The sequence below is a fragment of the Halichoerus grypus genome, chromosome 3 (genome assembly GCF_964656455.1).
Source record: "Halichoerus grypus chromosome 3, mHalGry1.hap1.1, whole genome shotgun sequence".
Lineage (NCBI taxonomy): Eukaryota > Metazoa > Chordata > Mammalia > Carnivora > Phocidae > Halichoerus > Halichoerus grypus.
Window position 1 is genome coordinate 81,306,716 of NC_135714.1, and position 23,917 is coordinate 81,330,632.

At 46.7% G+C, this 23,917-nt stretch overlaps 1 protein-coding gene across 2 annotated transcripts; it reads right to left on the bottom strand.

Annotated features, from left to right (window-relative positions):
- Positions 1-3,934: 3,934 nt before the first annotated feature.
- On the bottom strand, positions 3,935-23,146 carry C3H4orf54 (chromosome 3 C4orf54 homolog). Of its 2 annotated transcripts, none has more exons than XR_013446415.1 (2): positions 22,884-23,146; positions 3,935-8,663 (listed from the first exon to the last, which is right to left on the bottom strand). XR_013446415.1 is itself a non-coding variant. In XM_036102687.2 (2 exons), exon 1 carries the CDS (start codon positions 22,010-22,012, stop codon positions 16,598-16,600), a length of 5,415 nt encoding a protein of 1,804 aa, XP_035958580.1. In that variant the 5' UTR covers positions 22,013-22,669; the 3' UTR covers positions 3,935-8,663; positions 16,561-16,597. The 2 variants fall into 2 exon arrangements, 1 of the variants encoding a protein (XP_035958580.1); XM_036102687.2 differs by lacking the exon at positions 22,884-23,146 and adding an exon at positions 16,561-22,669.
- Positions 23,147-23,917: the final 771 nt, after the last annotated feature.

Here is a 23,917-nt window from a genome sequence, read left to right on the forward strand (position 1 = left end):
GAAGGAAAGCAATATTTCTTAAGCACTATCTTTTTGAAATGTTCACAAAAACTCTGAAGCAGATGTCCATTGGCTCTGTTAGAAAAAAAAAAAAAAATCACTGAGGAAAATGAGGATCTCAAAGGGAATATTTTACTGGGGGCTGGTATGCTAACTTCACGACTCAAGAGCAGAGCTCTCTACTCAGCAGCATTAACCTTCTTGCTTCCTTCCAAGTGGTCAGCCTGTGCTTGTCAGTGAACTGGAGTCCAGAGAAGACGTTCCCAAAATTGTGTGCATGAGAATCACCTGGAGGGCTTGTTAAAACACAGATGCTGCCTGCCCCTGCCGATTTCAGATATACCTGGCCTGAGGTAGGCAGAGGATTTGCGTTGAAAACAGGTGAAGTCTGCCAGCTGAAGCCCACGCTGTTGGTATGGGGGCTACCCTTTGAGATCCTGCTCGAGAGAAAGTGGAAGAGACTTAAAATCAAGTAAACACTGATCTCTCCTAATGTTTGTAAACTGTGTGTATATGTGTGTGTGTGTAAGAGTTTGTAGTTTCTACAGTGAAAATGTATTTCAGCAAATCATTAGGAGCCTCTCACCCCTCCAGCTTTAGGATAATTGTAAACAAATACTAAAATATGAAGTTTCTAGATGGCATGTGTACATGTTTGGGGGTGGCAGAGTTGGGATATAGGAGGTAGGAAAATATCCCCAAATCCCATGTGTCACAAGTTTTAACAATATTCATGGCCTTTTATTTAGTAATTCCACTTAGAGGGCTTGGACTTTATCTCAAGGAAATAATCAGAGATGCTTGGGAAAATTTGTGTTCAACGATGTTCATTGACATATCATTTTCATAGCCCAAAACTAAAAGCTAAGTACTGAAAAATATGAGCTTGATTAAACATATTATGATGCAGCCATATGAGGAAGTAAGATAGAGCTGTTAAACATTAGTCCTCTAAGAATATAGGAAGATAAGGAGGTAGGCTTATAATTTCATGAAACAAAAAAGAAGACTACAAAATAGCATGTAAAGTATCAAGTATACTTACAAGTATTTATTTCTAGAGGGCAATTTGTGTAGTGGGTACCTCTGGGTGATTACAAATTTTCCCAACTAGTCAGTTTCTAGAATATTCTAACATTTTCTAAATTTCCTTCAAAGCACATGATTTATTTTTATAAATAGAACATGTCCCAATAAATGGTTTGAGTATTTTTAAGCAACCTGTATAGCAGTGAATTTGAATTTTTCAGAAGCAGAAATGCTGCAATGGAGATGCATATTGTAGTAGTTAATATTTCTTGAATGCTAACCTCAGGCTAGAGGTAATACGTAGATTCTCTTTATAATTCTCACATTATAATAATATGTATAATCCAATAATGTTATTCTGCAATACTATATTTCTAGTGTGGGTTTGTGCATGCATATACATACGTATATAATAAAACCTGTTCTTATTCTGTATCTGGTAGTACTGAAGTACATAAGCGTTCAGAGGAGACTACACTCAAGGGACAATCTGTTGATCAAGGTTGTAACTTCAAGGGGCAGAAAGAAATATTAGTTTTGGCTATGTCTTTGATGACTACCTTTTCTCACCACTTCTGTCGGATAAGCTTCCTATCGAAGGGCTTTGGCCAGGCTGCTTCTCCCTATGCCCTTTAGTATAGGTGTACTATCCCTTCCGTCGCTCCCTGCCCTCTGGGCAACTATGCTTTTGGTCTCCTGCTATTGCTCTGGTTTTCCTGACTCTCTTCACACCTAGGCCTCTGCTCCCTGCCCGCCCCATGCTGGGTCATTGGCATGGATCTCTTCTTTGTGGCTGTTAGCCAGTTTCCTCTTTCATTCTCCATGCCTTTGACAAGGCTTAGACTAGATAGCTTCATCAGCATGTCAGGCATTCTCCCCATATTTAAAGGCTTCCTGAAATCCTAACCTCTTCATGAATCATAGCACCTGGCATACAGTGGGCATTCATTCATTCCTAAAGGACTCCGATTCCCTCCACACTAGAAATGCAACAGTGATTTCTGCCCTATGAGGCTCCGACTCAACACACACAACAAAGCATGCCTACTAAACCTTGTACAGGCTACTCTCACTCTAGATTTTTTCTAAAATCTTTGAGCCTATATTAACCTGAGAACCAACTTTAGAATTCCTTTAAAAGAAAGTATCTGTTTAAAAACACATCTTAATGAGGATGCTGGTCTTAAAACATGCCCCCAAAGTATTTGACACTCTTCCTGTCAAGAAAGGTGGGATCTGTGTTCCAGCCCATTGAATCTGGATTCTGTGTTTGCCTGTCAAAGAGAGTATGGAGAAAGTGATGCCACATCACTATATAAATTTAGGCCTTGAGAACTGGCATCATCTGCCACTGTCTGTTGAGCTACTCACTGTTGGAACTCAGCCACCATGTTTTGAGGAAGCCCAAGCAGCCCATGGAGAGGGCACTCTAAAGAGGAACTGAGGCCCCAGCTGAACGCCCAGCTGATAGCATCAGCCTTCCGGTCATGTGCATAAGCCATCTGGGAAGTAGATTCTCCGGTCCCTAGTCGAGCTGCTGGGTAAGGCAGACCCAGACCTTCTATGCTAAGCCCTGCCCAAATTACAGGTTCATGAGCTAAACAAATGTTTGTTGTGGTTTTTAAGCCACTGTTTGGGGGTGGGTTGTTACTCAGCAATATACAACTGGAACAATGGGCCTACTTGGTTATGAGGATGAGGTCTTCTGCACATATTGTAGTGGGTCTGCATTAGCGGGGCTCCGGTAGGTGGCTAAATGGCTCTGTGTAAGAAATAAGAGGATATTGGACAGTTCATCGTTGAACACAAATTTTCCCAAGCATCTCTGACATCTTAGCAAGCTAAGGAGCAGAGGAAGCAGAGGATGAAGGGAGGGAGAGGGCTGTAGCAATAGGGAGAGTGGCTGAAGCAGAAATGAACTCAACAGTCTGTGGAATTATCTAGCCCAGAGATGAAAGAGATGATCTAGAACAGGGATATCCATGGCTCAGGTTTAAGGTGTTTGCTAAGGCAGCTGGCTGCCATGTGATGATGCACCTGTTAATCTCTGTCCCACGCACCCTAAACCTTCCCCCAAATCCTGCTGTACATCTAGTTTCGAGTCTGGAATACTCAGGATTTGATGAGTGTGTGGCCTTAAAGTCTGCGGGGCAATGCAGTGCAGAGTAACGTAGTGAACACTTGAAGCAAAATGGAGAATGCAATTTGAGAATTCACTGGAAACAAGAGCTGGAAACCAGAGGTGACTCAGGAAAACATAAGGTTTATAACTGTCCTCCCCTCTTTCTCGCCCCATAACCCCCATCCCCTGGACATAAGCGAGGGATCCTGGATGTCTCTCTTTGTGGAACGTGGGCTCAAATCTTTGGGGGGCTTTGATCTTAAGGTTTATAGTGGCTTCAGTTGACTAGCGGTTGACTTATGGGACACGTTACAGCATTGATTCTCACCATGCACTGGGTCTCCAAAATGCGTGCCTGTAATATTTGTGCTTTGAGGGGATAAACACAATTAGTTTCCTGGGCCTCCATGTGGGCCCTCAGGGACACTTGTCTAGGTTGGTCTCTGGTGTCACTGGAGCATCACACACCTTGGTAGGTGCTCCTCACAATGCTGCTTAATGATGCAAGCAGTTAGATTCCTCCAGTTGGTCGGTCAGGTGAAATACTCTGGTACAGGGAAAGACCCATGCCAGACTTCTGATCAACCAACTGTAAGATAACAACTTGGTCTTGTCTGAAGCCACGAAGCTTGTGGTTACCGCAGCAATGGAAAACCAGTACAACCTGGATGTGAACCATTACAACAGAGAATCTTAGTTAAGTGAAGGATTTAAATTAGAATACAGAAGAAAGTCAAAATGTCCACAGCTTGCTTTTTGAGTCAAAACAGAGACAAACAGTGCATGTTTTCTTCAAAGTTACTTTTACTGGAAAAACAACAACAACAAAACATTTTGTTTTTCAAAAGAGTCAAAATAAAAGACTATTACACAAGATTGCACAATCACTTACGAATGCCGCAGTTAAAGGTAAGTAGGCCAGTCTCACAGAGTCCTTGTCTAAGTAGTTTTCTCCGTCTGCAACATACCGAGAATGTAATTCTCACAGCTGCTCGGCTGATTTCACAGTCCCATTGACCAAGCTCGCTGTGTCTTATAATTGAATCAGACCTTAGGTAGGAACTTTTCCACCAAGACTACTGTCTTGAGAGCAGTTTTAATGTTCACATTCTTTCCATTTACCTCTGGCTTTTTTCATAGGCAGGGGTACAATTCGGCATTACCCAATGTCTTTCTCCATTTACCACCCGATTTCCTCTCCTCTGCTTGGGACATAACTTCCACAGTCTTCACATTCTTTTCCACCACCACTGTCTTTACTCTACAATAATATGACTTACATGTAAATATAGAAACCTACATCCTCAAAGAGGAAGAAAAAGAAAGGACCACCTGCTAGAACACAGCTCCAGGTAGGATAGGTAATTCCAGGGAGCCCCGGCAAGGACTCTGCCATTAACACTAGCTTGTAAAAAGCAATTGTGAACTTAAAAAAAGAAATCAAATTAGATATGGTGTGTGTGTGTGTGTGTGTGTGTTGTTCTGCACCATTTTGAATTAAATAGGAATAAATCTAATAATACGCTCTAGTTGCAACACGAAACGAGAATGTTAACAGCTTACAAACACTGCTGGGAACGCTCAGTTCTCTTCTGAGACATGGGGCATACAAATGAGTCCAATTTGCAGAATCTTCCTCTGGGCCTTGTAGTCACACGTGCCACAGATGGATGTGCTTTCTTTCCAGAGAACCAGAGGCTGCAATTCTGATTAGATTCAAGCTCAAGGTACAATTTAGCAAATGCTACATGCTTTATTAATGATTTTATGCACCTGTGAGGTCTCTACTTAGGACCCAGAAGTTAGGTAAGAATATAGAAACAGTCTCTTGAAAATATAAATCATAGCTATCTGTATATCTTCTTAGAAATTATGAAAAAGCCTAACGAAGTGTACGAATTTGATTTTTATAAATAGCTTTCTAAAACAAGCCTACACATAATTTTTCCCCTCAACAGTACTGATAAAATACAGGGCACCTTCTTCTTTCAAGTATTTGGGTAAAATAGTATACCCTGAGAATTTGGGGTGCAAACCTACACCTTGTAAACTGTAGAATGAAACTCCTCAAGCACCACGTAGGAAAATGTCTACCATGATAGTTTTTAAACACAGAGACTATTACTGAATGTGTTTTCTCGTGCACATATATATATACTTATCATGAGATTATAGTCAATCTACTTAAGAATCAATACTGTCCTGCAGTCCAAAGTATTATTTCAGGTAGCATGAGCATTCAATTTGTAGCAAACACAGACTTTCATTTCTATGAAGTATGAAAATAATTAAAATGCATGAAATCTCTTTAAGAGGCAAGAATGATAAAGTCAAATCTGAAATTAAGAAATTTGTATCACTAGATAGTTCCTAGTGTTATAGGGATGAATTTGAAAGGTGTGCTAACATTTGAGATTTGTCATAAAGCTGTCAAAGTGTAATTTGGTTTAGCTTATTTACTCAGTGGTACATAGAGAGCCACATACATGCAAACATATAAAGACGTATACAGACATCCAGAGAGCCTATATATTAAGGCACGAACTGCATATTTGGGCTTCATTTAATCCTGAGGGCAATTTCAGTGAGTGCTCTTAAGAAAATATATTCTACTGGATTAAAGTTTTCATACTGGTTACAGATGGTTTCAGTTTTCCAGAAACAACTCAAATGGAGCCTATTTCAACCTGACCATTTAACCAACAGGGAGAAAGAGGAAATGGGTCAAGGTTTCTACAATGCCCCTTGGTTCTTCTGGAAAACTGAGTCCCACACGTTAACCTTGAGAGGAAATGGCAAAAACCAGACTCTACAATTCTAGTTCGACTCCAGTTTGAAGCACTATTTCGGAAATGCCACATGCTTTATCAGTGGTTTTGTGTACATAAAACATAAAAGGGTAGTGCAGCAGCTAAAGGGACAGTGTCAGGGTAATAGTTTTATGGATAAGAAGGCTTCATAGCCTCTTATTTTATTCCACTTAACTTTGGTTGGAACAGGAAGGGCACAACCACTTTATTCAAATAGCAAGGCAACCTCAAGAAATAATAAAACACCGAAAATAAGGATTTAGATTTACCGGGTGTCTTTAAAAATGTTCCTCCCGATCACTTGAGGTAGTAAATGGCCAGCAGCATTGGTTTGGTTTTTGTGGTTTGATGAAATAGGGAACCATAAAATTATCAATAAACAATGTGGCATTCATAGAATATTATTTTTAAAGTTACAGTTTTAACCACTTGGACATTTACTACGTCCTTGACAGCTTCTAAGAGGATGTGGCCTGATAGAGCTGACAAGTGAAAAGTTCTCTTTTCTTTCCTAGTTTCTGTACTAGTTTACCTCAATGTGAGAATTTAAGGCTCAGATCTGCTGGTGATAAATAATGATAAATAGCTTATGGGGTCCCCAGGCCCTTGGTAGGTGAGAACTCTACCGCATTGGCCAGGGAAGGAAATGTCTCTCTTTTTGAAGACCTGGCAAGCAGCTGACTACTCAATATGATCACTGATGATCATCACTCAATATGATCACGATTAGCCTTTTTTGTAAAAGCCACGCATGGTTTTAAAACAGTCTTGTCAACTCTGGTACTATCTCCACCCAAATCCTAGATCTGTTTGGCCAGATGTGTTCAAACACTTGAGAGTTCATGGTGCTGCTTTGAGTACTGCAGGTTGGAGATCTTTGAAATTGATTGTACCTCCTTCATTTAATATTAAGTGACCTTAAACCCAGCCAATCTCTGCAGAAAAGGAGGAACGGCTGATGCTGTAAGAGCCCTCCAGTGGTGAAAGATTAAGTCCGTTCTGGGGCGAAGCTGCTGCTGTACCTGGGTGGGAAGACCTCCGTGGCCAAGGACGAAGGCGTTCCTCAATACGGGACAAGGGCATCTCGTCTATGCGCAGAGGCTGTTTTATATTTTGTGCTTCATTTCATCGCTCATCAGTGCATTGACTGAATTGTGACCAGAGCTGACTATTTCTGCCTCAACCCTTTTCTTCTACCCAATAGTATTTCTTTTTAGAGCAAAATCCCTTTAAGAAAGGCCCTAAAGGTGAAATCGAGTTATTTTTCCTAAAGGAGTCTGATATGGGAAGCCTAACTACAAAGTAATGGGATTATGTAAATCATACAAAAATCAGTCCCGGGTTTTTACTCCCATCTTCAGGCGTGAATAGCATAAAATGCTGTGGCTTCGAGAAAACATTCCAAGCAGAAACCAAAGACTGATGATCATTAAAATCAAAACAAGGGTCTAAAAGAAATTTACCAGGATGCCTTGTCTTCGAATAAATAAATAGATAAGATTCCTTAAAGAAAGTCTGGGAGAACCTTCAAGTTATTCTCTCTCTTTAAAAGTAAGAAATATTCCAATGTGTCCTTTGTTGAATATATGTTGACATACTTATTAATGATGACAATCTAAATATTTATCTGTTCAATCAAGTCTTCAAGACTCACCATGAACACTCACTAAAATAACCTTCAGAATTGAGTTACAACTGAGGCAGTACAAAAAGTCGCTGAAAGGTTCTGTGATTTGGATTCTCGACATCTCGTAAGCCCATAAGGAGCAAATGATGCAATCCTAGGTCCTTGCTCTCGGTGTGGCTGGGGCTGGAGAGAATCAGAACCACTGAATCAGTTTACATTCCACTCTACCGCCCCCAAACAGGCCACTCCTCAGACTCCAAGCAATCCGTGAGAGAGGAGCATGCCACTACGAAGGGAGGGAATCACTGAAGAGGACCAAAACAAGGCTATCCACTCATAACAAAGGTTGGATTCCTAGAGGAAAAATTTTATACATTTCTGAGACTAAGAACTTAATTTTAAACACAATCACTGGCTCTTCAGGACTTCAAACCATTCTATTTTAAGGCAGCAGATAGCGTCATGGTGTTGTACCAATGGGAAAATGAAAACAAAGCCCAAGAGTTAAAACCACTAGTTTTCACAATCACATTTGAAATCATGCTAAACCCAATAAAAAGAACGTGTAGAACATAACCAAGGGAATGACTAGGCTTGACTGGTATATGATTCAAAATGCAGACCCATTGTATTTAAAATGGAACATGTGATCCAACTCTGCCATCTAATCTGAGAACCTCTAAGGAGATCTGTGATCCAAATTATTGATCTGCCGGCGTGCTTTACAACAGAACCAATCTCATTGTGTCGTATGTTTTGATTGAACTATGAGAACACTGAAGGGATGGTTATGCCTAGTCACAAGTACGGGAGGGAAAGATGAAGCGAAAGCTTATCTTCTGCTATTGAAGTATAAAAAGAAATCATTTTGCAATCATTCACTCAGCTTAGTAACACTAAAATAACACAAACTGTCTTAACAGGGTTGTTCAGGAAAATATAGAAACTTACACACTTGGTTTATAAGGAGCAAAAACTAAGAATAACACATGTAGAGGAAGTTTTTCAGCTGAATTCTTAGTGCTGTTACAACGCAACCTTCCGATTACAGAATCGTCCATCTTCTGTCTTGCTCCTATAAATAAACATAGTCAAAGAGAAGATCATCAGTTCTAAAAGTAAATCTCACTTTTCAAGAAGCAAGAAAAATGTCAAGATATATTTTATTTAACTATTTGGCTAATTTCAACATTACTAAATATGTTTGGCAATGTGTTTCTGACCTTACTTAGACATTATACTGACTTCAAGAAAGTGCCCAGAGTGGAACCTCTCTTTGAAACTTGAATTAAATCCAATCAACTGTTTGAAATGATTTTAGAGTTAAATGTTTAGTTTCACTGAAATCATCCTTAGCAGAGATAAAACAGTGTAATAGATATGTTCCTAAAACATCATGCAGAAATGATATTTAAGCTAAAGAGAAATATTTGAAATTTACCATTAGTTAGTAATATAGTTAAGGGAGTAAATTCTACACTGAGAATTCTTATAAGTGAACGATCACTGCTTAAATTACGTAGAATTTCATACAGTGCATTTTGATTAAACTGAGATACACCGTTTAGAGCCTGTAACTTAGTTAAATCCATTCTACACATTGACAAGTTCAAAATCCTACTGAAAATGAGCCCTTTCTGTCGATCTCTCTCTATATATAGTATATCTACTAACACTTTGCCTAAAAAAAACCATTTTTTTTTAACATTTGAGAGTTGATATTTGAATACAATATTATGAAGACAGAAATAGGCGTCCTACAGGTAATATTTGTTGGGGATTAAGAAGACTCTATCGTGTGAAAAATAACCTCTGAGAAGTATCAAATAAAAGCCATCTAATCAATTATATACAGTCAGAGTAGCTCAGCTAGGGATTTTTTAATCCTGTCATCTAAAAATTGACCTGTGTTAAATACGTAAGAAAAAAAGTCTATAAGAATAATTATGATTATTGGGACACCTGGGTGGCTCAGTTGGTTAAATGTCTGCCTTCGGCTCAGGTCGTGATCCCGGGGTGGTGGGATTGAGTCCCGAGCCCCGTGTGGGGCTCCCTGCTCAGCGGGGACCGTGCTTCTCTCTCTCCCTCTGCCCCTCCCCACCATGATGTCTTTCGGGCAGGTGCTCTCTCTCTCAAATAAATAAATAAAATCTTAAAAAAAAAAGAATATTTATGATCTCATGTTTGTTTATCTTATTCTTCTGTATTTTATATTGAGGAATGACCTTCAAGATGAAATGGGCTGTGGTAGGCTTGGAGACTTCTCATTTGCTAAATTTAAATTTTTGAACCTTAGGACATATAAAGCAGCAACAGGAAAAGAAACTATAATTACAAGGGGAGGAGAAGAAAATAGAAGACTAAGAAGAAGAATTTCAGATTCAAGGACCCAAGGATCTGACAACAAGTCAGGCTGAGTCCCTCATGAGGCAAGATTTTGTGAAGATTCCCTGGGAAGAGTGAGAAGGACACAGGGTGGTCGTAGGGGCAGGGGAGGGGAGGGGACTTGCGGACAGTGGTGGAGTGGGGGTGGGAGGCGAACTACGGGATGGTGAGAACAGTCTGAGAAAGGAAGGAGATATCTATTTATACAATCTACTGGGATCATTTTTTGGGATCCACAGCCCAGATATTGCCTTTCTATTCATTCACAAGACACTGGTTCTGCTTACATTAACTTCCCAGGAATTTTCCTTGAAATTTTGAAAATAATAAAGTTGCTCCAACACCTATTAAGGATAAAATAACAAAACCCACCAGTTTAACCTCTCAGAGGATCATGAAGAAGTCAGTAAAGATGAGAGGGGTGATGACACTGTGTCACCAGGCATTTGGCCTCGATGACTTCCCATGATTATAGGACCAGAACACATGACAGAGTTCGGCAGGGATGCTGGGTTAGATTTTCCCTTGTTCCTCACAGACCTGTGCCCAGACAGAGAGGAAAATCTCTACATGCAGCTGACAAGCGATATCCAGAGTTGTATAACATTCTGGAAGGCCTTGGTCCTAAGGTACCCTGACCCACAGCCAACTGGCCTGCCCCAAGAGATAAGCCAGCTCAAAGGGGACTGCAGGGCTGTGGGCACTGCCTTCAGTTGGGGGAAATATAAAGCAATCCTGGAAGCAGGCCCCTAATGCTGGGTACCCTGGAAATCTGCCTGGATAAGGGCCAATTTGCTGCTCTGGTGAGGGCCCCTCAAGGATGACGGGGTTCTGAGGCATTTAGGAGGTTCATAGCTGTTTGCTATGTCCTTTGTAATAGCGTTAGAACTCAATCTTCACAACACTCCTGCAAGGTATTTTCCTTTTACAGTTGAAGAGACCAAGGCCCAGAAAGGAAAAGTCACTTGTCCGAAGTAATACGAGCACTAGAATTTGAGCCAGAGCTGCCTGACATCAAGGGGCCTACACTTGGCCTTTAGTCAAAGCCCCACAGTTCTCCTTCAACTATAATGCATGAACCCATGCTACTCACGGGGACACCCCCTACCCACTCCTCCCCACGTCCCACAACCACCTCCCTATCCCCGCCCACTGGGAGTCACAGCCACCTCTAGAAGTTCTGAACCTGCCTTGAATTCTCTTTGAGGCATAAGATGTTCGAATACCTAAGGACGGCTAACATGGAGACTCAGTATCTGCTAGACCTTGCCAGATTCGGGGTCAATTTGTTACCTGATTCTGCTAGACCTTGCCAGATTCGGAGTCAATTTGTTACCTGATTCTCTTCCCCCTTTTCCCAGGGAAGGGAAGAGGGACAGTTCGCCACAAGAAACTGAGGCCTGGAGGCCAGAGAGCAAAAGAAGCGGGCATACAGGGTTCACCCGGGAGGGTGTGGGCCACAGAGCTCGAAGGGCCTGGGCTGCCGCTGATCTGTTCAGCTGGGACAAGTTATTTTTTCACCAGTCAAGCAGGAATTAGAAATAGTACGTTTTACTTTAAGAATCAAATGGCATGATATTAAGTCTTGATACATAATAAATGATTAATACCCAGTAGCTATTACTTTTCATTTATTATTAATTTTATAGGCAGTAGAGAAGAAAATATAAAGGCAATCCAATTGCGGAGAAAGGCACAAAAGCATAAGCCAGAAGGAAGCTACAATCCAAGGAAGGAAAAAGGGAGAAAAGGCGAAAAAGACATTAGGAAGATAATAAAAGAGCAGCTATAGATAATAACTGAGAGAGAAAGCCACAGCTAAGTGAGGGGAAAAACAGAAATAAACTGATTCAGGAATGTAATTCTAGAATGCACTACAGAGGAAGCGTCACGCTTGCACCTGCAGCCCTTCCCTCCACCTGGCCTGCACGAAGCCACGGGGAGTCCAGTGAAGCAGCCAGGCAAGGGGCACCTGTCCCTTGGGCCGTCCAGTGGGTGATGAAAACAAACGCACGCAGGTAAAGGCGAGCAGAGGGGAAGAAGCAAGGCGGAGCCTCACACTAAAGCAACCGAAAGCGAATGGGAAAACAGAGATCGTAAAAGAGAATGAAATCACCAAACAAAAAAGCAAAAAAACAGTAAAAATTAAATTCTCAAACCAATGGTCAGGGAAGACAGGGATGGGGAGTGAACGGGTGGGACAGACAACCAGGAAGGAGGGCCACCAAAGCAGAGCGGCCTTAGAGAGAAAAAGAGGAGGTGAAATGAAGAGCAGGAAAGAAGCCAGCTGGGAAGAGACTCTGGCAGAGGATAATTCGGGTTTCGAGTCCCAACTCTGTCCTCAGGGAAAAACTGTGACCTAAAAAGCGTCACTTAACCTCTCTGAGCCCCAAGTTCCTCCTGCAATTTTATTTTATGTTTTATTTTTTTTATTTAAATTCAATTAGCCAGCATATAGTACATCATTACTTTTTGATGTAGTGTTCAATGATTCATCAGTTGCCTATAATACCCAGTGCTCATGGCGTCACTAATGCCCATCCCCCGGTTACCCTATCCCCCCACCCCCTCCCTTCCTGCAATTTTGAACGCAAGGGACAGGGTTTGATGATCCGAGGAGCCCTGGAGGGCTGCCCCTGCTCCCAGCCCCACTCTCTTTCCACTTCAGCTGCTGCTGGGTGGGCTCTGTTGAGGGGGTGGAAAGAACCTGGAGGAAGCGATGAGGAAAGAGAGACCAACGTGTAGGAGCAACATAAAGCACACTCAGAAATGGAAAGACAAATGGATCAAGTCTTACAGGGAAAAAGACCAGACATTCAATGAAACAAAACAATCGCGTGACCTGCCATGGTGCAGGCGTGGTGCCCATTAAAGTTTTCTTTTGGGGCGCCTGGGTGGCTCAGTCGGTTGGGCGGCTGACTTTGGCTTGGGTCAGTGGGAGCCTCTTCCTCCCTCTCCCTCTGCCCCTCCCCCTGCTAGTGTGCTCTCTCTCTCAAATAAATAAATAAAATAAAATAAAAATAGTTTTCTTTTGTTATTATTACATATTTATTTTATCTTTATGTCCCTGCAAATGGCATTTGTGATCAAGTCTCAGTGAACGTTTTAAAACAAAAATACGGAATTGAAGTGGGAGGGCCGGAAAAAGCATGTTGGGGAAGGAAAAATACAGCTACGTGTGTCGAATGACAAAAAACTCAACCAAAAATAATCCCATCAGAAAAGGCATCAAAGACCCTGCGGAAAAGGGACTTTCAACCCAAAAGTCAACAAACGATAAACTGGTGTGCCTGGCACACTGGCATGTCACGCCCGGGGTCCCATTGTGACTACCAGTCGCTGGGTCACCGCCTGTGAACTGCCCTATCCATTGACCGCAATGTGTGACATCGTTACTAAGGAAGGATAAAGCAAATAATATCGCTAATTATCTTCTTAGCTGGGCTGTGACCTGGCAAAGTTTGGGGAGTGCCACCACCTGGACCACAGGAAGGCGAGAAGCAGCAAGACCCACCTGTGAAAGCTGAACCAAAGGAAATTCATAACCTAATCATCAGAGAGAGAGCACGGCAGCTGGTTATGCTCAGATATACACGAGAAAGCAAAGCTCCCTGTTACAATGTGCAGCTAAAAATAGACGATGAAATACTTATTATTTGAGCTGGAAGGAATATTAAAGGTTGAGACAGGACTTGAATCTTGGTCTCGCAGTTCTGCATGTAGGGGTCTGTGTCCTCCTGCTGGCGTGTGGGCTCTTGGCCTGGGGACCATACCGGGTCACCCGTGGGTTAGCAGCCCCACTGCAGAGTACACCGTGGCTGGTGGAGTGTAAACATGTAATCCATGTTCTTTGGATGAATGAGGGAATGAGCGCATTTCGTTCAAACATTCATTCATACAAATGTGCGGAGAGGCACAGAGGAGAGCCCCAGTGTGTTGGCTGTCAGTACAGAGCTCATTATGCTCTCTGCCATCCTTCCTTTGCTCCAGGCCTCCTACCAAGGAGTGCACAGTGTGGCTGGGGAGGCAAGAGCCCCTTCTGCAGGTCCTGGCTTATCTCATTCCCTGGGGATTGTGGCAAAGCCATTCCAGTCTAAGCCCTAGTTTTCTTCTCTGTGAAATGTTGTGATTGGATCAAATCACTGGTGTGACTTCTTAGTTGAAAGGGGCACCTAAACTCCTACCCTACCTCAAGGGAGATCTCTGAAGTCAGTCTGGTTTTCAAAGGAAATCTTCAACAGAAACCAGTTTCCAAGACTTCTCACCCTGACCATCCATACGAGCATCCGTTGATCATGAGTGTGTACGGTGTAATTTTTTTTACATATCTGAACAATGTTTACAATATTTTGCACACAAGAGAAAGAACTGCACACTTTTTTTTTTATGTATCTGACTTTCTTTGGAAAGCGGCATAGAACTCTCAGGAAGGTGAGTTTTGAAGGATTTTGGTTAGTTATCTGAGTTTGGATAGTAGATTTTTGCCTGTATATAAAATGCTAATCGTTAGTTCCTGACTAGTCTTCTTCAATTGAGAAGCCAGCTTTTGTACTTCTATCTTTAGAGCTGCGGACTAAAATAAAAGACTGTGCTTTCAAAGGGGAAAACTTTAAAAAAATTACTGTTCAAATCTCGAACACTCAAAATCCGGATTTATATTTGTGTTTGATGGCAACAACGCCATGCCTAATCTCTCCAGACTCAGCAGACAGGAGAAAAGCCAAAAGCAGTGGTTAGCGGGACAGCATACAAGTGTGTGCCCGGTTGCTCCCTCCCCTGTGCCCTGTCCTCTCTTCCCCTTGCTTCTGCACCTCCATGGCTCACACAAAGGCCTCCCGGGATTAGCTGCCCCAAAATAGCTTTAGGTAAACATACCACCTGTCCGATGATTACAATATTTTTGTCTAGAGGCTACTCTTTTCTCTCTGCAAAACTAAGTGTCTAATTCTGAGGCTCTTCCATATGCATATTGGTTTTTTTACATTGAATAAAAGATGCATTGTTTACCTTTAATCCCCACACCCCCTCTTGGTAATTGTCATACACCGCAGGTTGCAAACTCTTAGAGAGGAAGAATTCAAATTATCTATTTCTAGAGTGCAAGGAAAATGAGGCTTGGGCTCTCATCTGAATTTTTAGAGCAAGACCCAAGGATTTTTGAACGGTGGCCTAATGTCTAGAAGTCTAACAAACATAATGCATAGTAACAGTTCCTGAATTTGGAAAAGGTTTTATACCTTGCAATATACTCTGATGTCATCTGACATTCAGATAAATTTTGAGGAGTAGATATTATTGACACGAGTGTCACGAGTGCTAGAGAGTTTGCATGCCCAAGAACACACAGCTGGTAAGAAGACCAAGCTGTGACTCTAATTCACTGATCCCACTTCTTAATTTAAGGCTCTTTCATTGCACAAAGAAACAATATTCTTCTGTTCCTTTTAGTTCAGAAAGGAACTCCATCTCCCTTCTTGATTCAGTACGATCTTACAGAAAAGTGAAAGTCCTAGAAGCATATATGATGCCAACACATCCTCATCTGAAAAGAACAGGAAAATGAGGGGGCAGATTTGTCCCCACACTGCTGACACCTTTGTGCTCCTATCTGAAGGCTGCCCATGTCCCAATTTGCCAAGCCAAATTCACTTCTCCTGTCATGTTCCATGGATGTATTTACAGCAAGGATTCCAGTCTGTGAATGTGGATTAATTCGGGTGTTAGGAATCTACTTTATCTGATTTCTTTTAAAGGGGGCCAAGTGGAGGTTGATTATTTTCTGAAGGGAGAGAATGCAGAGATGAAAAGGAGCGTCTTACAGGGATTAGCAGCCCAGCATAGTGGATTCAGTCTGATCAGACTGGATCAAACCCAGCAGCCCATCCAAGGAATCACTGCAGCTGGAGGATCTCCCCCTTCTCATGGAGGTCAAGTGTGTGTGTGTGTGTGTGAGAGAGATATATTAAAGACCTTGAACTCGCCCTAGGAGAGAGTACTCTAAGTGTCTGGAAACAAAAATGAGAGCTTAAAATATACAGTCCCTTCGTAGAAGAAATGTCAAGAGAAAGAAGATGTGGTGGAGGAAGAGAAGCCTTTCTACAGACTTTAGAAAACCTCCGAACAAGAAAATGTCAGTGTGATTTTCCCTCCTTGTGAGGAGCAACTAGATTAACGGTGTTCCCTGTGATCTCTCAGAATATTCGTGCCTTCTGTCACTGGGGCTGCTGGGAATAGAGTGAAGCTCACTCCGCAAAATCCAGACCAGGTTTTCCTTTCTTTTCCCGGCCAACCTTCACCAAAGGCTAACCTGACAGATCTAAGGTTCACTTCCTTCCTACTCACCGGTGGGAAAAATACTCGGGCAGTTTGAAAAGGTCAATGGGGGAAAGGCTGGCTGCGGGGATTGAGGAGTGGGAAGAAGAGGAAACTTGGTAAGAAAACTAGCTCCTTAATCATTTGGATGGGGTTTTGTTCTGTTCTCCCAACATGCCCCTTTTGACAGACAGCCTCCCCTGCCACTTCAAACACAAAACAATAGGATTGCTCTTAATCCCTGAAAACTGATTATCAAAGTAACATTCACTCACCAGCAGCTACTCCGTTCTGCTTTCTGGGGACTGCTCATCATCTGTGTTCTACCACAAAGCTCATGGTGGTGCCATCAAAGGAAGGGGGGGCAATGATCCTCGGCCCCAGCGGTTGCGAAGTGATGCTGATGACAGGCTTGCCGTGCAGCTGGGCAAAGCCTTTAGCCCCCATGAGCTGGGATGTGGCTGCTGGGGCCGAGGAGGAAGAGGAAGCAGGAGACTGACCAGAGGCCATGAAGTACGGGGCCTCACTGAATGTGGCAGCTGCCTCTTTGCTGGGGGGCTCTGCTGCCACGGAGGAGAGCTCGCTACCCCCTGGAGTGTGAGCAATTGGCGTGGGCTGCAGGGCATTGGTGGGCAGCACCGTGGGCAGAAACCCAGGGTAGATCATGTAGGTGGGTCCATAGGCCCCAGGACTCAGGGCCAAGGGAGGCACAGGGAGGGACATGGGAGCCACAGCCTGCTGCTGGGAGGTCATGGGCACATCCACATACTGCCCCGTCTCAGGGTCGAACAGTCTTCGGGTCATGGGCTGTACTGGTGTGTCCACCAGATAGTACTGGCCAGTCGTCACATCCAGGAGCATCTTGCGCTGGGTCTGCTGGGGCTGTGGCTGCTGGAACGGGTCTGCGGGGACTGAAGCTGGGCCTGCAGGTGCTGGGGCAGGCATGCTGGGTGGGGAGAAGCACAGGACCTGGGGCTGGGCTCCTTGCAGGGTGAAGGGCAGCGGCGGCTGGTGGTAGATGGCAGTGGGGAGATGCTCTGGGCTCTGTGGCCCTGTGGGGGCGGCTACTGTCTCCCTGGGGTTCTCGGGTTTGGTACGCCAAGCTGGCCGGCTGGTTCCACTGACCTGAGAGCCTTTGGGACTACTGGGGACCTGGCTGCGGGCGCTCAGGGGGGGCAAGCTGCAGAGAGTGGCCGCTGAGGAGGCTGGGGGCCCCTCCCTCCCGGCCCCCGGCCTGCCTGTTAGCTCTCCGGCCATAGAGCTTCCTTTGAGGGGGATGGACAGGTAATTCTCACAGTCACTATGGTTCTTTTCCAAACTGCTGCCATTTTTCCTATTGGTCACCTCATCAGGAGGTGCCCGCGCGGCCGGAGAGATCTTGAGGGACCGGAGTCCCTGGGATTTGATGCCCTTTGCTGCTGAAGGACTCTCTGGAGAAGGCCCTTGGGGGAACTTGCCAGCGACACCCCCAGTTTTCTGGGTGCTGCTGGCACTCACCGTGAACACGTTTCGGTTGCTGGGGAGTGGTGGGAGGGGCTGCAGGGCCTGGGTTCTCTCCACATCCTTGTGGGCCGGGGGGATGTAGAGGGATCGCGGCCTTTCCCTGGCCAGGTTCTCGAAGGCGGCTGCCCGGGCAGAGACACTCTCAGTGCCAGGGTTGGAGTTTCTCCGCTGCAGACGCTCCGCAGGGCCCCCACGCAGCACCACGCCGCCTTTGTTTCCGGTGCCCCGCTCCGCCGGCTCACCCAGTCGTTTGGCCAGCTTGTCTGGATCCCCCTCTGCGCCCGCAGCCCCTTCCCTCTCCTCGCTGGCAATGAGCGACAGGACATGGCTGTCCATCATCACGGGCAAAGGGTCGCTTTTGCGCTTCCACTCCTTCCTGTTGAAGCTGTACAGCTCCTCCATGGACCTCACGGCGGCCGTCAGCTTCTCCAGGGCATTCCGAGAGGGCTTTGGGGCTTTCCCTTCCTCCTTGACCTCCTCCTCCTTGGCCTTCTCTGGGGTCTTCTGAGCAGAAGCCTTAGAGACGATCTTGAGCACAGGCAGGTAAGAGCCCTGCTCGGGCTTATTGGGGGCAATGGTGGCCACGGGCAGCCTGCCAGATGCCCTATGAACCAAGACGGTCCCATCTGGAGAGGACGAATTCAAGAACCGGCCGCCGCCGCCTTTGCCTACGTTCTCCCTCGGCTCCCGGTCCATGCTACCTTCCCTTGGGTTCACCACCGCCTGGCATGTAATCACTATGGGGGAAAGGGATCTGGATCCGCCCCCTGCAGCAGCCAGCTGCCTGGGCTTGGGCCCGGTCAGCCCCTGCTCTGGGGTAACACTGCCCTTGTCACTGCTGTCCCCTGACCCTTTGATTAGTTTCCTGACATCTCTCACCTGGTGGAGGGGGCCTTGGGCCTTGGACTTGTCTCTGACGTCTCTCACCTGGAACTGGGGCACTTTTTCCAGGTTGTCTCCCCGGAAGAGCTTCTGCTGCGCCCTGCCGTTGTCCTCAACGGTCTTGAAGAGGTTAGGGGCGCTGCCGCTGGCCAATTGGGGCGTGAGCAATTTGGCAATATTGAAGTCCGAGCTTGGCTGTTGCACGCTCCCCAGCCGGATCTTGATTTCGGGAGCCTTGGGCCGGATCACTGCCGTGGAGGTGGCTTGGGCGGCAGGGTACTTGGTGGCCTGCTTCCCCGGCTGCTTGTCCTTGGGCGTCTGCTGGATGTTGGGGACAAAGAGGCGCGACATGATGGTGGACTTGCTGGCAGAGATCTCTCCAAGATCAGCTCTCCAGTCGCCCCCTTTGGGAAGCTTCAGCTTCCCAATGGGGGCCTTTTCTTCCCGCTTCTCGGCCTCCTTCTCCTTCCAGGAGCGGAATGCACTGTTCTGACTCCGCAGGAAGATGCCTTTGACAGTCTCCGATGCGCTCTTTTTAATTTCACAGACTTCTTCAGTGTGTCCGTCCGCGAAATTTCGGCCGGAGACTGCATTGCTCTCCCGAGGAGCACTGGCTTTGAAAATTGGCGATTTGGACTCGGCCGCCGAGCCCTCCGCACCTGCATCGGACACGCTGACCACCGTGTACTCAGAGCCGGCCTCGGAGTGGCGAGAACTCTGCCTCTGCAGGCCCCTCTCCCGTTGCTTGTCCCCCCTGGCGGGACCCTCTGTCTCCTTGGAGGTGCTGGAGAGGTTACGGTGGGATGTGTCAGTGACTTCTCCCCTCTCCATTTTGAACTCATGTTCCCGCTGCATCTTCTTGGAGATGACATTTTTGAGCAGACTGGAAGCAAACTTGGACTTCTTCTGGGGGCCGTCGGCGCGGGAGGCAGGCTTGCTGCTCTCAGAGGCCTCCGAGCCGTCGTCCGTGTACACCGACCCGGGGCCCTTGCTGGAGCCTTTGGTGGTTCTGCAGGGCCCAGTGGCTGAGCTGGCTTTGCTCTCGCTGCGAAAATTCAGGGGCTCGAGAAGGGTGACCACGCGGGAGTCCGTCTGGACCTGCTTCTGGAAACACAGAGGTGTCTCCACGTGTTTGATTTCCCCCTCGACTTTGCTGACCACGAACTCCAAGGCTTTGGTCTGGGACTTCTTGGCCTGGATGTAGAGCTGGTCTGCGGTCGTCCTGGCCCCACGGCCCTTCCTCAGACCTGCGGCCACAGAGGCCGCACTGCTCCTGAGGAGGCTCTGCTCCACCCTGGCTCCAACACCTCCACATTTTAAATCCAGGAAGGTCGACCACCGCCCAAAGCCGACTTCGGAGAGTGTGGAGGACTCCCGGGAGCTGATGTTCAGGGCCTCGAAGTAGGGGTAGGCCAGGCTCCGGAAGGCCCGGGAGGTGAGGTTGCGCACCTCCTTGTCCGCATCGTCCAGTTCACTCACGGCACTGGAGGCTCCGCTGGAGTAGTCCGCCAGCTCCTTCGCCCGGATGGCCCCGCACCGGGTTTGCAGGCGAGCAGGGACAGCAATGAATTTCTTTGCATGGTCCTGAGCCACGGCTGCAGCCGGGTCTTGCTTCAGTGAACTTGAATTGTGTTCAGCAGCTGTAGAGACGCGGAGGCTCATGTCGCCTTCATGCTTGGCAGCATAAATAATGTTTTGCTTTTCACGCACGTTGCTAGGCTCATTTATAGCCCGGGAAGTCGGTTTGATTGATAGGAGGATCTGGCTTGCTGCACTCCCACAGCTGCTGGCCGCATCGGCTGCTGCCCCTGAAGCTGCGTCCGGGGGCTCGGGCAAGGGCTCACTCAGGGTGGCAGTGCCAGGCCCAGTGGGTGGGGGAGTGGGGTCACTGTCAGAGGGGCCGCTGCCCACTTCCGTGCTGCTGGTGTGGCGACCCCCGCTGTCTGCGCCAGGGCGCGCCGGGTCACTGCTGGTGGGGCTTGGAGTCTGGGTGGCGTGGGTGCTGGGAGTGGTGCTGAGGTAGCAGCTGTTGTCGTCGTCCTCTTCGGTCGGGGTGGTGACGTCCCCCGGGGTCTCGTCGCTGCCACCAAAGGAAGCGTAGTCCACGAATGAGTAGATCACGTTGTTGTCCTCGAAATCCCAGCGGGAGGCCAGTCCCACATCAAAATCCATGTCCTGCTCCACCTCACTCAGCTGGATCTCGTGGGTGGTGATGTAGTGAGCCTCCTCATTTTTGGGGGGGTCCCTGCTGCACAGAGACTTGGCAATAATGTCCCTGCACTCAGTTCCATCTCCCCCTCCTCCTCCTTCCCCTCCTCCTGCCCCTCCTCCTCCTGCTCTTCCCCCAACCCCCCCTCCTCCTTCTCCCCCCTTGGGCTGGCGGCTCACTGCGCTCTGGCCACTGTCACTCTCAAAGCCTAAAGACGAAGACGAGGTGGCCAGAGCCCCTGCTGATGTGGTGGTATCATCCATCTTGGAAAGGCCACCTTCTTCTGCTTTGTCCACTGGGGAGGAGGTCGAGGAGGAGGAAGATGAGAAGTTGCTGCCCTCATCAGTGCGGGAGAGCTGGGATCTGGAGAGTTCCGAGGCAGCAAGATTCTTCCGGGCGGTCGGAGCCTCGCTCTCTTGACCTCTGGGCTTCTCTTGGGCTTCCTCCTTGGGACTCCTGGGGGCCCTCTGCTCCCCCGGGCGGTGCTGCGGGGCGAGTCTCCTGGTGCGGGGACTCTCCCCCGGGGCTGCAGCCGAAGCACACATCTCCACATATTTCGCCTCTCGCTGGGAGGAGGCCGGTGGCCCCGGCAGCCGCCGCAGCTGCCGCTTCAGCTCCTGGTTATCTTGAGCTCCGCTCCCCGGGTCGCCCACCTCCCGCAGTCTGGCCTGCAGACTCAGCTCCCGGGGGGCGGCTTCCATCCTGAGCCCGAGCCCAAGTTGCAGCGACAGGAGGAGACAGTGGTGAGCGGCGCCGCGGCTGGCCCGGCTCCCTCCCTGGCCCTGGAGGGGCTGCAGAGTGGCCCTAAGCAGGGCCCCACGTGCCTGGCCCGGGCCCAAGGCTGGAGGCACCACTGCGGTTGCTGCCACCCCCTCCCGGTTCTTCAGCCCCTGTGGCGGGGCCGGGACAAGCCCGAGGGAGGAGGGAAGGCTCCCGGCAGGGGTGGCAGGGGTGGTCTGGGGCCCGAGGGCTGCTGCTCCGGCCGAGACTGTGGCCACCTTCCCGTGGCTGAGCTGTTCTGTCCAGTTGTTTGCCTGCCACCGCCTGCGGCCACGAGTCTGAATGCCATCGGCCACGGAAGGAGCAGCATCTGTAGGTCGACCCAGGGACTTCCAGAAATGAAAGGAAAGCATGTGCTGTTTCTTGTGAAGCCTTGTCCCTTTCCTGGATGGGGCGAGAGTGGGTCACGTCATTCCAGAAATATTTTTAGTGTCTATTCCCTAGTCATACCGAAACCACACTTGAGGGCAGAGAGAAGAGGCGCTGAGATGACAAGAGAAGGTTGAGGGTGGAGGGAGCCATGTGGGTTCTCACTGGAACCAGCCACATGCTCTATGTAATCTAGTACAGAGATGTCTAGCAGGCATGAAAGGATTCTTTACCCACTGCCATCTTTCACTCCCCAGTCTGATTAAATGGGTTCTTCCCCTTGTTCTTACATAAAATCCAAATTCTGCGTTGCATTCCAAACAAATTCAGGACGATCCAGAAAGATTTCAAACTCTTCTAGACATATGGTAGGCTTTCTGCTTGCCTCAAAATCTATGCATTTTCTTTTTCTTTCATCTCAAATCAGATGAGTTCTGGTAATAAAACTTTTCATAGGAATAAAATATTCCATCCCTCTTTCTCCAAAGTTACACTCTATAAAACATAATCTGTTTGTTTCAAAATCGAAACCCTTCTAGAATCCTTACCGTGTTGACATGAAGTATTAAAAGGGCAATTTTCAAAGACTTAAGACATAACACTTTAAATATACTTTGACATATAGTCACTAAAAAGGAGCACATGGGGTCAAAAATGAACACTACTTCAAATCCCTACAGTAGCCAGTAGATCTCAAAAAAAAAAATTCCTTAAACTTCTAAAACCGTGGCAAGACAATAAACCTTCCATTAAATATAGCCTGGGCTGCAGCCTCATGATTCGTTTTCGCTGGCTGAATTCCAGACCTGCAGGGCGTGGAGTCAAAAGGCACAAAAGAACAACGAATACACTTACCCTTCATGAGTACAGTGTGGCTTGGAGGGAGGTTCAGAGAGGAAATGTGACCCGCTGGCATGCCCCACGGACATGAAGCCAAAGTCCTAGTTCACTGGCTCTGAGTTACATCCATTTCAGATAATTCAGTAGTTGTGCAAGGGAATTTGCCAGGCACCCCAATGATGGAGGTTCTCTGCTGGCCACCCTCAGAACAGATCCTTGGGTGCTATCAGTGGAGAACCACGACTCTTGGTTTTGGTGAGATCTGGCCCTCATCACCTGCCAGGCCTAATTTCACCACTATACATAGTCTATGTGTCACTTATGCCGATTGAATAAAGCGCTATTTTAAACATCCACATTTGTGGGGAACAAAAATAACATCATCACCCATCCCCTTCCAACATGAATGCCACCCCCGCACAGAAAAATGTTCCTTCCTCTGGATAGGCGTGGGGGTAGGTATGGAGTGGGAGCCCCTACCAACCGAAGCATTCACCTTCCCATACTCGAAATACGGAGACCACAGCTCTGCCAGTCTCCCCATGACAATTTGCTTCTGCCCACATCATTGCCATTATAAACACGACATAAGGAAAGACTGGAAATACCAAGTACCATAGTGTGGCTATAAGCCAGAGCGCGAGGTAGAGAATAAAAGAGAAAAGGAAACAGAAAGAAACAGATAGAGGGAGAGGAAGGGAATGAAAGAACAAGAGAAGAGAGAATTTGCTAAATTTGCAACCAACTTTTTTGATTATGGGGAACCAGACCTAATTGCACAAAGTCCTCGATTTTTAATGATAATAAAAATTTAAAAGTGATATTCACAGCTAAGAGTTATATAGCGCTTCCTGTGTGTGAGGCACAATTTGAAGCACTTTTAGATGTGAATGTATTAATTTATGTAATCCTCATAACAACCTGATGGGTGAGGTATACTTTTTATAGATAGGAAAGCTGAGGCACAGAGATGCTAAGAAATTATGGAGCAGGCAGTCTGGCTCCCGAGCTTGAACCTGAACCATGATGCTACAGAACAGAAGCTTGCT